The 13,547-nt window shown below is 49.5% G+C and overlaps 1 protein-coding gene across 7 annotated transcripts; it reads left to right on the forward strand.

Moving 5' to 3' along the window:
* The first annotated feature begins 394 nt into the window (after nt 1-394).
* Nucleotides 395-12,467, forward strand: myo1eb (myosin IEb). Of its 7 annotated transcripts, none has more exons than XM_061289687.1 (28): nt 395-559; nt 4,991-5,176; nt 6,126-6,263; nt 6,343-6,432; nt 6,819-6,913; nt 6,991-7,078; nt 7,148-7,237; nt 7,310-7,441; nt 7,618-7,752; nt 7,849-7,981; nt 8,041-8,237; nt 8,305-8,385; nt 8,482-8,568; nt 8,643-8,729; nt 8,927-9,094; nt 9,163-9,248; nt 9,325-9,406; nt 9,465-9,670; nt 9,735-9,906; nt 9,988-10,102; nt 10,166-10,335; nt 10,426-10,571; nt 10,751-10,897; nt 10,992-11,149; nt 11,208-11,282; nt 11,357-11,540; nt 11,762-11,937; nt 12,037-12,467. In XM_061289687.1, exons 1-28 carry the CDS (start codon nt 410-412, stop codon nt 12,147-12,149), a joined length of 3,687 nt encoding a protein of 1,228 aa, XP_061145671.1. In that variant the 5' UTR covers nt 395-409; the 3' UTR covers nt 12,150-12,467. The 7 variants fall into 7 exon arrangements, 6 of the variants coding, with proteins under 6 accessions (XP_061145671.1, XP_061145673.1, XP_061145672.1 ...); XM_061289689.1 differs by having other exon boundaries at nt 12,050-12,467; XM_061289688.1 differs by having other exon boundaries at nt 9,735-9,879.
* The last annotated feature ends 1,080 nt before the right edge of the window (nt 12,468-13,547 follow it).

A 13,547-nucleotide genomic window follows, 5' to 3' on the forward strand; every position in this document is an offset into this window, starting at 1 on the left:
CAAACTTACCCAATCCACTGAACAAAAAATGCAAACAGCCTGCAGTCACCTGTCCTCTTATTTATGAGATAAAAATCCAAACTTATCCAAACATTATCCACCAGCACTGAACGAACAATGCAAACCAAAAAAATGCCCAGTCTGCTTCTGTCCCATTGCGTGTACTGGTACTTGTCCTCCTGAATAAAAAAAACCCGACTACTTCACTAAATATAAAGTTATCAGTCCAGGGCTGTGGACTCGGACTCGTCGGACTCTGTCATTTTTGCCGGACTCGGTGCTGATTTTGACCGAGTCCACCGAGTATAATAGATAATAAATAATAATAAAAAAAATACCTTCAATTTTATTTTCATCATGCTGCTGTGAATGCGCGTAGGAATACTGTCCACAGCCCTGCTAGCTTGTTATGAAGACAAATTTAGTTGTTGCGTGCGCGCCCGCGCCTGCCTGCGTGCACGTACAAGACCCACAATGCCCCGCGCGCAGCCAAGATGGAAGAACCCGGGAGCAGCGAGAGAACAATGTTTTGCCTCTAGATTTGGGAGGGAAACGGAGCGTAAGTTACGATCAATGCGGCCACGTTGAGTTGCACTTAGGCTAATGTTTACATTATGTACCAATGTCAAGGACGATTATGTCACCCAGCTTATATCATTGATGTGTTTCGATAGTTGTGGGGTCGTCTCTAATTATTTGGGTTTAGATAAATGTCTGAGCTATAATGGTGTAATTAATGATTAAAACTTGAAAGTATCTGTTTATTGTATTCGTTAATATGTTTAATAAAGACAAAGCCATCACAAAACTGTTGTAATTATTTAGATTTTGATCTAAATTAGTCTTGAATAAAGACTAAGCAGTCACATAAATTAACAGGAAAAATGGACAGCCGGACTCGGACTCGTGGTCAAGAGGCCGGACTTGGTGCAAAAATCCGACCGAGTCCACAGCCCTGATTATCACGCTGGTAGTGTGCTGGAAAAACGCCAGCTGCCAGACGTGAGGGACGCCAGGAATTCGAATGTCGCACATCGGCGGATGTGACGCATATTTTGGGCGGTAAAAATATTAAAAACGTTTAATTTTAATGTTACAAGTTTACCATAATCGTCAAATTCAGAATTATATTTTAAAATAAACAAACTAAAATATTTTTTTTTATAAAATACTCATTATTTTCCAAAGTCACAGGGAGCCACAACAGAAGGATGAAAGAGCCACATGTGGCTCCGGAGCTATGGGTTGCCGACCTATGGTGTAGGGCAGGGGTGTCCAAACTACGGCCCGCGGGCCAACTGCGTTTTAATAATAACAGACAACTTTGCATTACTTATAACTCCCGTTTAAAATGTTCATGAAGCAAAAGTAATTTTAAACTCATGTAAATTTAAGGTATTTCATACACTTTGTTCAATGTTATCTGACTCTTCAAATATGAATGAAAGGCAGAAATTGTGTTTTTAGAGTTGTTCACATCTGACTGAGTGACTCATATTTGGTTATTTTGTCATTTGAAAAATAAAGACAATTGTGACAATGAAATTTATTTTATCATCATCATCATCGGCATCACAGTCTCAAAAGACCATAGATTTCTTGTGTCTGGAGGTTAGATGTTCTTTGCACAGCGTCTGCTGTGGCTGGTGAGTCCTACCCGTGAGAGGCAGACACGGCCACAGATGTTACAGATGTGGGCCAGACCCGGTGGAGGTGGGGGCATGGTGGCTTGCTGCCTCCTCAATTTCCTTTTCGTTTCTCAGTGTTGAGCCAGGGTGATTTCGTAGGTCTGCAGCCCGTTTTGGAGAGCCTGTTGCCATTTGTGACGATCCTGGGCGACGTCTTCCCAGATGGCTGGGTTGATGTTGAAGGATTTGAGGTCTTGTGTGCAGACATCCTTGTAGCGGAGCAGTGGGCGGCCTACTTGCCTTTTGCCTGATTTTAGCTCTGCATATAAGATGTCCTTTGGCATACGACCATCTTCCATCCGACGGACATGGCCCAGCCAACGGAGACGCCGCTGCTTCAGCAGGGAGAGCATAGTGGGGAGCTGTGCACTCTCCAGGACTGCACTGTCTGTGATCCTGTCCCGCCAGGTGATGCCCAGTATGCGTCTCAGGCAACGCAGATGGAAAGAGTTTAGCCTTCTCTCTTGATGTGCATAAAGAGTCCAGGCTTCGCTGCCATACAAGAGTGTACTGACGACACAGGCCCTGTACACTTTCACCTTTGCATGGATGGTGAGCTTGCTGTTCTGCCATACTCTGGGTGTCAGTTTTCCAAAGGTAGAAGCTGCTTTCCCAATCCGGCTGCTGACCTCGGCATCGAGTGACAAATTGCAGGTGATGGTAGACCCAAGATAGATAAAGCTGCTTACAGCTTCCAGTGTGTAGTTGTTGATGGTGATGGAAGGTGGGACAGTAGTCCCCTGGCCCATTGTCTTGGTTTTGTTTAGGCTGATGGTCAGGTTGAAGTCCTGACATGCTTGGCTGAACCGGTCTAGAAGAGTCTGCAGGTGTTCCCTAGTGTGTGTTGCCAATACTGCATCATCAGCAAACAACATGTCCCGAATGGTGAGTGGTCTGACCTTGGTTTTTGCTCTCAGTCGGGATAGGTTGAATAGCTTGCCGTCTGTCCTGGTGTGTAAGTAAACTCCTTCAGTTGATGTTCCAAAGGCTTGGCGCAGGAGGAGAGAGAAGAATATCCCAAACAGAGTGGGTGCCAAAACGCATCCCTGTTTGACACCACAGCGGATGTTAAAGGACTCAGAAGTGCACCCATCGTACTGAACAGTACCTTCCATGTCAGTGTGGAAGGACTGGAGGATGCTGAGGAGTTTTGGCGGGCAACCTATCCGTTCCACCATTTGGAAAAGGCCGCTCCTGCTCACCAGGTCAAAAGCCTTGGTAAGGTCAACGAAGGCCATGTAGAGAGGTTTATCTTGTTCTCTGCACTTCTCCTGCAGCTGTCTCAGGGTGAAGATCATGTCCAGAGTTGATCTTCCTGCTCTGAACCCTGCCTGTGACTCTGGGTAGAGCATCTCTGCGAGGACTTGGAGTCTGTTTAGTACAACTCGAGCAAAGAGCTTACCGGTAATGCTGAGTAGGGAGATGCCACGGTAGTTGTTACAGTCACTCCTGTCTCCCTTGTTTTTGTACAAGGTGACGATGTTAGCATTTCTCATGTCCTGAGGGACAGAGCCTTCTTTCCAGCACAGGCATAAAAGCTTGTGCAGTCTATGCAGAAGAGCAGGCTTCCCACACTTGAGGACTTCGGCTGTTATCCCATCGGTGCCTGGAGCTTTTCCGCTGGGCAGGCTGTTAATTGCTTTGCTTAGCTCCTCAGTTGTTGGTTCCATGTCGAGCTCTTCCATAACAGGTAGGTGCCCTACATGCCTGAGGGCTGCATCAGAGACACTGTTGTCCCTGGCATAGAGCTCTGAGTAGTGTTCCACCCAGCGGTCCACCTGCTTAGAGCGTTCAGCGATGGTTTCTCCCGAAGCTGATTTCAATGGGACAATTTTGCGGGGTGATGGTCCAAGTGCCTTTTTGATGCCATCAAACATGAGTCTGATGTTGCCTCTGTCAGCAGCTGCTTGAATGTTGCTGCAGAGCTGTAGCCAATAGTCATTGGCACAACGTCTAGCGGCTTGTTGGAGTTTCCCCCTAGAAGATCTGTAGAGTTTTGGTGTTTGGAGTGCGCTTGTAATTTGTGAGTGCGACGCGTTTTTCTTCAAGAATTGGTGCCAGTGTTGTTAAATTGGCATTGAACCAGTCATTTGGTTATTTTATTTTGGTTATTTTGTCATTTGAAAAATAAAGACAATTGTGACAATGAAATTTATTTTATCATCATCATCATCGGCATCACAGTCTCGAAAGACCATAGATTTCTTGTGTCTGGAGGTTATTTCTGCTGTTTGTCATTTGAAAAATAAAGACAATTGTGACAATGACATTTATTTTATAACAGTGTGTATTTGCATGATATTTTTTTAACTACAAAAACTACTACAAAACTACTTAAATGCGTATTACAGGTAATATTTTGTTTCACAACACTTTGCCTTGTTCCTTTCTTCTCTGCTGTTCACTTCAAACACGCTCCATACGAACACAATGCTCTCGTATCAGACGCTTGCTAGATCACCTGCTCGTTTGCTGTCACAATGTACCCTACACAAATCCGAAACATTTCTTCGCCATTGAGTATGCTAGCCCATGCGCAGTGATACTGACCGGCAGAATAACATCCGGTTGTTCCCAAAGATGATCTTTTTTCTGAAATAATTTTACGTTCTACACAAATCCGAAACATTTCTTCGCCATTGAGTATGCTAGCGCATGCGCAGTGATACTGACCGGCAGAATAACATCCGGTTGTTCCCAAAGATGATCTTTTTTCTGAAATAATTTTACGTTCACGGACTTAAGTAGGGGTCAAAATTTGGGTGCGTATTATACATGGGTACAGGCTTTTTTCCAGCATCAACATGCCATTTTTAGGGTGCGTAATATACATGGGGGAGCATTATACATGAAAAAAACGGTAATTAAACCCATCAAATATGATCATATTTCGAAATATTAAACTCTAAACCCGCTGTAAGTTGTATAAATAATGTACAGAAGTTGTACTGCTTCGTTTTAAACAACCATTAATCCGTGTAAAGTGTGGTTATTATTTTAACCACATTTAGACGTCTAAATGTCTTTAGACCATGTACGATTGAATTAAATACATTAAACAGTGTATATTCACCCAAAGTATAACTCCACAACTGGATCAGAGTAAAATAAAATACCAACTTGCACGAAGGGCGATCGGGGAGAGTACCCTAAATCTTAAATAAAACGCATTGACGGAAATAAAACGTAGACTACACGTATATGGCTCAGTCGGGAGGTTTTGATCAGCTTGTCGTGTTATCGAGTTTAGCGTAAAAAAAGAAAAAAAAAACATAAAGACCTGTTGTTTTGTTTCCCGACAGCAGGGGACGGGCACGTGTGGGTTTTCCCCGGGATTCCACGAAGTAGGAGGCGCGGCCGTACCTGTCCACACCTGCACGGACACGACTTGCCTTGACTCTGTCTGCCTCCGAAGTGGACTCAAGTGGACTCGTCTGATCTGGATACATTGCGGGTCAACTTTCCAGGAAAGGACAGCAGCAGACATGGTGAGGCCAACGTCTTGGTGACACACCTTTATCCTGGTTCTGCTCCATGTGTGTGTGTGATCGTGGTTCTTCTCCTTGTCTTGGTGCTGGTTCTAATCCACATCTTGCCTCCGATCCTTGTACTTGGGGCTGTGAACGCTTGCTTCTGTTCTGTGACGTTTATCTTGACTTGTTTCTTTTTCCTGGTGGTCCTGGTTTCTGGTTTGTTTAGCAGATCAGAAGATCAGTGTGTCAAACGTTTTTCAGGCAAAATGGTTAAAACAATTTTTTAAAAAAAGAGACAATGCCAAAAAATTATTGTAACCCAAAAGTACATTGCCATATCAGCTCTGGGCATCAGCACGCACGCGCGCACAGACACAGACAGACACACACACACACACACACACACACACACACACACGCACACACACACACACACACACACACACACGCACACCACCCTAACTCCAGGCACAGGCTGAGTGTGTATGTGTGTCCACTAACATGAGCCAACAGGACTTTGGAATGCTGGAAATTCAGGAGACACACCCGCAGCTCACATTATCAGGATGTTCTCTGAGATTGTGCAATAGTCAAGCCTGAAGCCAGTTCAAGTGTAAAGCACCATTTTTACCTTTGCCCTCAAATCTGTCTTCAAATGTGTTAAACAGAGTGGGTTCACTCAATGTCCTCAGCCATGCACTGGAGGTGTGTGATTGATAGATGCGTGTGTGTGTGTGTGTGTGTGTGTGTGTGTGTGTGTGTGTGTGTGTGTGTGTGTGTGTGTGTGTGCGTGCGTGCGTGCCCGTGCGTGCGCGCGCGCGTGCGTGCGTGCGTGTCCGTGCGTGCGTGCGCGCGTGTGTGTGTGCGTGCGTGTGCATGCGTGTCCGTGCGTGCGCGTGTGTGCGCGTGCGTGCGTGTTTTTGGGGTGCAAAAAATTAAGTAAGTGATTGCCCCACCCACACAGGGCAGCAAAGAGCGCTATCACTGGCTGGCTCAGGACGTGAAGGTGAGCGGCGTGGACGACATGGTGCTCCTGTCCAAAATCAACGAGGACGCCATCACGGAGAACCTCAAGAAGAGATATATGGATGACTACATCTTTGTATCCTCAAACACACGCGCGCACTGTTTTCAGTCCATCACAGCCGCTGCTCGTGTAACCCTTGACCCATTTTTGTCAGACCTACATTGGACCAGTTCTGATCTCCGTCAATCCGTTTAAACAACTTCCCTATTTCACGGACCGAGAAGTGGACCTCTATCAGGGCGCGGTAGCATACTCACGCTTGCACATCAGCATTTCTAATCGTCAAGCTGCAACGTCAGCTTTGGCTTGCTGGTAGATTTTGAAGCTGTCGCATATGAGGCTGGCGTTGAGTCCAAAAGTGCCTTTGAAAGCTCTTTAAAGTCAATCTAGTCCTCAGTCATCATGTTTTATTTTAGGAAAGTCTCTGAAGCCACGAGGTTGCTTGCGGGGTGTAGCAATGCGCAAGACATAGACGGTCAGAAATGCACAACCGTGTTTTTTTTTTTTCTTTTTTTACTACTAGTTGTCGTAACCACCCTAAGGTGGCTCCACCCACTTGTTTTGAGTCCTGAGCCCCCACCACCACCAACACCACCACCATGTGTCTCTTGATGATGTCCTGTGTCGCAGGCTCAATACGAGAACCCGCCTCACGTCTACGCGTTGGCTGACAACGTTTACCGCAACATGATGATTGACTGCGAGAACCAGTGTGTCATCATCAGGTGGGCAGGACTTTGTTTCCTAAAGCAGAGAGGGCCTCCCCTCTGACTTCCCATCTGACTTTGTGGCCCATCCTCAGCGGTGAGAGTGGCGCGGGAAAGACGGTGGCGGCCAAATACATCATGAGCTACGTATCCAAGGTGTCAGGGGGTGGTGACAAGGTGCAGGTGAGTGGAGGTGGTGGGGCTCCAGCGGAGGCGGGGCCCTAAGTAGTGTGCGTGCTGGTGCTGGTGCAGCACGTGAAGGACATCATCCTGCAGTCCAACCCCCTGCTGGAGGCCTTCGGGAATGCCAAGACGGTCCGGAACAATAATTCCAGCCGCTTTGTGAGTACTGGAATGAGCACGCAGATATACACCCCAACCCAAATGCGCATGACAAGTGCACTCCCCTGACAGGGAAAGTACTTTGAGATCCAGTTTGGCCGTGGCGGCGCTCCCGACGGAGGAAAGATCTCCAACTTCCTATTGGAGAAGAGCCGAGTGGTTTCGCAAAATCCAGGAGAGAGGAATTTCCACATCTACTACCAGGTACTAGCAGGTCCCAGCGAGCAGCAGCAGATATGAGTCAGGACTGCCGGATAGCATCCCGGATTTTGCCAGGCACGAGCTGTTCCCACTGCAGCAAGCTGTTCCCACTGCAGCAAGCAGCGCTCGGCCAGCGCTTTAAACTCAGTCTGCTCACCTTTGACCTCTCTGGCCCTCAGCTGCTAGAGGGAGCGAGCGGGGAGCAGAGGGAAAATCTTGGGGTCACAATCCCCGACTACTACAACTACCTTAACCAATCGGGAACTTTCACAGTCGAAGACGTCAACGACAAGAAGGAGTTCTCTGACACCTTGGTGGGTCCGCACATTACCCCTCCCTCCCCGTTCGTCGCTCCTTCGATGTCTCCGTCCCCTTCTGTACGTTTGTATGAATGTGTGTTTATGTGTCAGGGCGCCATGTCGGTGGTAGGCCTGTCCATGGAAGACCAAGATTCGGTCGTTCAGCTGGTCGCGGGCATCCTCCACCTGGGCAACATAAACTTTCGCGAGGAGAACAACTTTGCGGTGGTGGAGAGCGCTGACTGTAAGTTACGCATGACGGGGTGGCGGGTGAGCTCATGTAACGCCGTGCGCTTGCTTCAGTTCTGGCCTTCCCGTCCTTCCTGCTGGGGATCCCCCAGGACGCTCTATGCAGCAAACTGACCAGCAGGATCATGGACAGCAAGTGGGGAGGCAAGAGTGAGTCCATCTCGGTCACCCTCAACACGGAGCAGGCCTGCTTCACTCGCGACGCCCTGGCCAAAGCCCTCTACAGCCGCCTCTTTGACTTCCTGGTGGACGTGAGTCTGCATCCGCACTGTCCTGGTCCATCGCCTTTCGCTGATTGTGTGCGTTTATGCGTGTCAGTGTGTCAATAGAGCCATACAGAAGGACCGGGAGGAGTTCAACATCGGAGTCCTGGACATCTACGGCTTTGAGATCTTCCAAGTGCGACCACCATGTGCACGCACGCACGCACACTCACACACACACATACACACACACACACTCCTCGCTAGCCCTGCGTTTGCTTTGTGACTTCAGCAAAACGGGTTTGAACAGTTCTGCATCAACTTTGTCAACGAGAAGCTGCAGCAGATTTTCATTGAACTCACATTGAAGGCGGAGCAGGTGTTATGATTACCCCAGCCACTCCTGCCATCCAAGAACCTCCCTCTCAGACTTCTGTCTCTATGCGTGTGTAGGAGGAGTACGTTCAGGAGGGCATCAAGTGGACGCCCATCGAGTATTTCAACAACAAAGTTGTGTGTGACCTCATTGAATCCAAGCTGGTGAGTTGTCCAATGGCACAGCCTTTCGACATTGCGTCGTCTTCATTTCAAATTCACTCTTGGTTAATTTTGGCTCAGGTTCTTTGCAATCCGCCATTTTGGCAGCTGCTGAGGACCTTTTAATCCCAAAGTTCTTGAACAATGTGAACGAGTCTTTTGGATGCAATGTCTGAGTTGACCACCCTACATCGTCCCAGAATCCTCCTGGCATCATGAGCGTGTTGGACGACGTGTGCGCCACCATGCACGCCAAAGGCGATGGCGCTGACCAGACTCTGCTGCAGAAACTCCAAGGTCAAGTGGGCTCACACCAACACTTCAGCAGCTGGAACAAAGGCTTTGTGGTGCACCACTACGCTGGAAAGGTGTGGGCAGGCGGAGCTTGTGTGGCCCCTGCTCGGCGACCCCGTCTGACGGCGCGCGTGTCGTTCAGGTGTCCTATGACGTCAGCGGCTTCTGCGAGAGGAACAGAGATGTGCTGTTCAACGACATCATTGAGCTGATGCAAGGCAGCGAGTTGTAAGTCCCCGGCAGCGTGCTACGCCACAACCTTGTAGTCGTGAGCTGATGGCTGCGCGCCACGCTTTTATGTCAGTCCTTTCATTCGAGCGCTTTTTCCTGAGAACCTGGAGGCGGACAAGAGAGGACGGCCCACCACGGCCGGCAGCAAGATCAAGGTGGGCGGCTCGCTCTCGCCCTCGCTCGCCTCCTTCTGATCCTCCCTCCTCTGCGTAGAAACAAGCCAACACGCTGGTCCAGACACTCATGAGGTGTACGCCTCACTACGTTCGCTGCATCAAACCCAACGAGACCAAACGCTCTCGGGACTGGGAGGAGAGCAGAGTACGGCACCAGGTGGAGTACCTGGGCCTCCGCGAGAACATCCGTGTCCGCCGAGCCGGATATGCGTACCGGCGCCTTTTCAGCAAGTTCTTGCAGAGGTCAGCGTCGAGAGATGACACAGCAATGGCATCGCCCGCCTTCTCTGACATCTCGGCTGCTCAGGTATGCCGTCCTGACCAAAGAGACCTGGCCCACCTGGCAAGGTGATGAGCGTCAGGGTGTCCTGCACCTCCTGAACTCTGTCAACATGGACCAGGACCAATTCCAGCTGGGGACGACGAAAGTCTTTGTCAAGGCTCCAGAGTCGGTACGAAGGCATGCGGCGACAACGCAGGTGCCGGAGCAGGTGCCGAGGCTGGTGCAGGTGCAGGTGTTTTTTTCCTTCAAAAGCAAAAATCCGCTGTCTCTCCTGCAGCTCTTCCTGCTGGAAGAGATGAGGGAGAGGAAGTACAACGGTTATGCCCGGCTCATCCAAAAGGCCTGGCGGAAGCACGTCGCCGTCCGCAAGTACGTCAAGATGAGGGAGGAAGGTGAGACCTCATCTCCGCTCGACACCGTCATCGTCCTCGCGGTTTACTTTCTTTGTCTTCCAGCATCCGACATCCTGCTGAACAACAAGGAACGGCGCCAGAACAGCTTGAACCGCAACTTTGTGGGCGATTACATCGGCACCGACGTTCATCCGGAGATCCGGCAGTTTGTCGGTCGCAGGGAGAGGATCGACTTTGCCGACGTGGTCATCAAATTTGACCGCAGGTTCAGGGTAAGAAGAGGGACACTGAACTGGAGGCACCATGAAGGAGAAAGCTGCTCGGCTTCACACCTCACACTTTGCTCTTCTCCTTTGGAGCAGATGGTGAAGCGTGACCTCATACTCACCCCCAAATTCTTGTACCTGATCGGTCGTGAGAAGGTGAAACAGGGGCCGGACAAGGGTCAAATACAGGAGGTTCTCAAGAGGAAGGTGGAACTCGCCAATATCCAGTCTGTCTCCTTAAGGTACGACAGTACGGTCAGAACCGTATCACGGGAACCCAAAGGCAGACTTGGGCCGGTCTTGGAAAACCAAGCGCAATAAACATTGAGCAAATGGCACGACAACAATTTGAGGAGCTCACCGTTTGGTGACAAAGCTGCAAGCTTGCTGAAATGTGGCAATCTTTGCGTATTGCATGTAGCGCCCTTCAAGACGACATCTTCATCATCCACCAACAAGACTACGACAGTGTTCTCCAGAGTGTTTTCAAGACAGAGTTCCTCAGTCTACTTGTCAAACGTCATCACGAGAAAACTAAGAGTAATCTTCCGCTTAAGTTCAACAACCTGTTAGTACCCACAAGTCCATCGGGCGTCCTCGCGCCAGCCGAGTCGGGCTCCCGGTTCAGATGGATTGGGCTTCACCTTCCCCTCCACTTTCAGTTTGGAGTTCAAGGTCAAGAAGGGAGGCTGGGGCCCGTTCAGCTCATCGGGTTCCAGACAGATCCAGTTCCAGCTGGGTCAGGGGGACGAGGCAGTCCTGAAACCCAGTGGCAAGGTTCTGCGTGTCTCCATTGGACCGGGTCTTCCCAAAAGCTCGCGTAAGCACCAAACGCTCTGGTGAGCGCAAGCAGGCTTTCTGTCACTGTCTTTTCTCAGGACCCACCAGGAGGGACAACCGTAAGAGTTTCTACCGAGGGAATCGGGCCGCACCCACTGCCCAGAACGACTCGGGTACCAGTTGAACATCCCGCCATTTTAAGGACGGGGAGTGTGGGGCTGATTTTGCACCTCTGTGACTTCCTCAGATCCTCACAACGGAGCTGTCAGGACACGCCGAGGAAGCCCTTCCAGAGGCGCATCGCTGAGGCAGCAGTCCAGCATGGAGCAGCCCAGCCTTCCCCGACTCCAGAACCGGCATCGGCGCGACAGCGGCCATGCTCAGCACGTGGACATGGGCTTTATGAGCGTCCCGGACCAGGGCGCCGCCGGGTGAGAACGCTCAGTGCTCATTCTCATGCCAAGGGATTTTGAGCCGGGAGCAGGCGAGTCAAGGCCAATCGCTATCTGACGTGCTCATAAACCGACCTGACACGTATACTTAGTGACCTTAGTGATAGCCGCATGCAAAGTCCGGGACATGAAGTTAGGCGAGCTGGCGGGGAACGTGTCACACCAACAGCTCCACCCACTCGCCTTGTGCTTGCCTTTAGGCTGCAGCGTCGGCGTTCCAAGGAGCTGAAGCCGGTCCCTGGAGCGGGTCGACCAAAACCGGCGCCCAAGCCGAAGCCTCGTTCCCCACAGTGTCGCGCCCTCTACGCTTACGATGCCCAAGACACAGATGAGCTCAGTTTCAACATGGATGATGTCATTGAGATTCTCACTGAGGGTAACCAGTGCAGCTGCCGCACTTGTCTTCTTCGCCTCCTCCTCTTCATATTCCCCTTCTTCCTCTTCCTTCGTTTTCTCTTTCTTCTAACCATCATAGGCTTGTCATTTAGATCCGTCGGGCTGGTGGTTTGGACGCCTTCGCGGACGAGAGGGAATGTTCCCCGGAAACTACGTGGAGAAGATCTAGATGTGGAGGTCATAGAAAACTGACCATTATTTTTTACTCCATCCATGGATGGATGGATGGATGGATGGATGGATGGATGAAGTTCTTTTACTATTTCAGAAAAAAAAAAACTTCTTTTTACAGACTGACATGTCAGTCTTCACCCCAGGGGTCACGGGTCAATGTGCTGCTAGCTGTCATCAAAGTGGCTTGTTGCCATGGAAAACGGGGAGAGAGTCAAATTGACGGCTGAGATTTGTTCATTCACCTTTATTCATTTGAAGCCAATCGATGTTACTGAGGGTTCCGTTCGTCTGAAATCAACTAAGTCACTCATCTTGAATAAAATGAACGAGTCGGTATGCATACTTTTGTTCTTTTAAGCCTTCCAAGTGTAGCGTGTCTCGTGTGACGTCAGCCGGAGGTCAACGACGCCAAGAAAAAGTGACATCTGTTGTCTGGATTCGAAAAGGCAAGGCACCATTATTTCTGTAGCGCATTTCATACACAGGCGGCTCGGCGGATCACTTGGGTAGCACGTCCGCCTCACAGTTAGGAGGGTGCGGGTTTGATTCCACCTCCGGCCCTCCCTGTGTGGAGTCTGCATGTTCTCCCCGGGCCTGCGTGGGTTTTCTCCGGGCACTCCGGTTTCCTCCCACATCCCAAAAACATGCTTGGTAGGCCAATCGAACACTCCAAATTGTCCTTAGGTGTGAGTGCGAGTGCAAATGGTTGTTTGTCTCTGTGTGCCCTGTGATTGGCTGGCAACCGGTGCAGGGTGTCCCCCGCCTACTTCCCGATGACGGCCGGGATAGGCTCCAGCACGCCCGCGACCCCTGTGGGGACTAAGCGGTACAGAAAATGGATGGATGGATTTCATTCAGAATGAGCAACTTGTTGTGCTCTACATGATTGACCTAAAGACATTTTAAAAATAAAGCTTATTGAAATGACTAAAATAACATAGCTAGCGTGCAAATAAAAGATTTGAAAATGCTTAAATATGAGAAACAGTTCTCGAAAGACATAAATTCAAGATTTGCCTTTTTTAGTTCGGTCATGTTGCTTCCAGTTGCTGGTGGGAAACGTACGTGCCTCGAACACGAGTCCCGTCCTGTTATGTTTGAACGTGACTGAACGCAGCGATGTTGCTTGGCGCTTGGCGCACGCGGGAAGACTTCGTAAAAGCCACCAAATCGTGCTGGCGTGATATGTATTTGCCCGTTAATGGCGTCACTGCATACATTAAAGGAAATGATAAAGGGTGGTGGTGAGGGGTATTTGAAAAAGAGCAACGTACACGTATTTCGCTGGAAATAGGGCACGTGCGACACAATGTGTGCGTGTTGTTTATTCTGTTAATTGGAGAGGTTTCTAAAGCGTCTCTTCATAAACAAAACTCAGAAACACTTTTTTTACAATTGCGATAATCGTACGAGATG

Source organism: Syngnathus typhle, linkage group LG10, assembly GCF_033458585.1.
Source record: "Syngnathus typhle isolate RoL2023-S1 ecotype Sweden linkage group LG10, RoL_Styp_1.0, whole genome shotgun sequence".
NCBI lineage: Eukaryota > Metazoa > Chordata > Actinopteri > Syngnathiformes > Syngnathidae > Syngnathus > Syngnathus typhle.

Coding starts and splice junctions, on each gene's coding strand:
- myo1eb (XM_061289687.1), top strand. CDS start 410: ATGAAGACAAATTTAGTTGTTGCGTGCGCGCCCGCGCCTGCCTGCGTG. Junction 7,238..7,309: donor ACAATAATTCCAGCCGCTTT/GTGAGTACTGGA, acceptor CTCCCCTGACAG/GGAAAGTACTTTGAGATCCA. Junction 9,095..9,162: donor TGCACCACTACGCTGGAAAG/GTGTGGGCAGGC, acceptor CGTGTCGTTCAG/GTGTCCTATGACGTCAGCGG.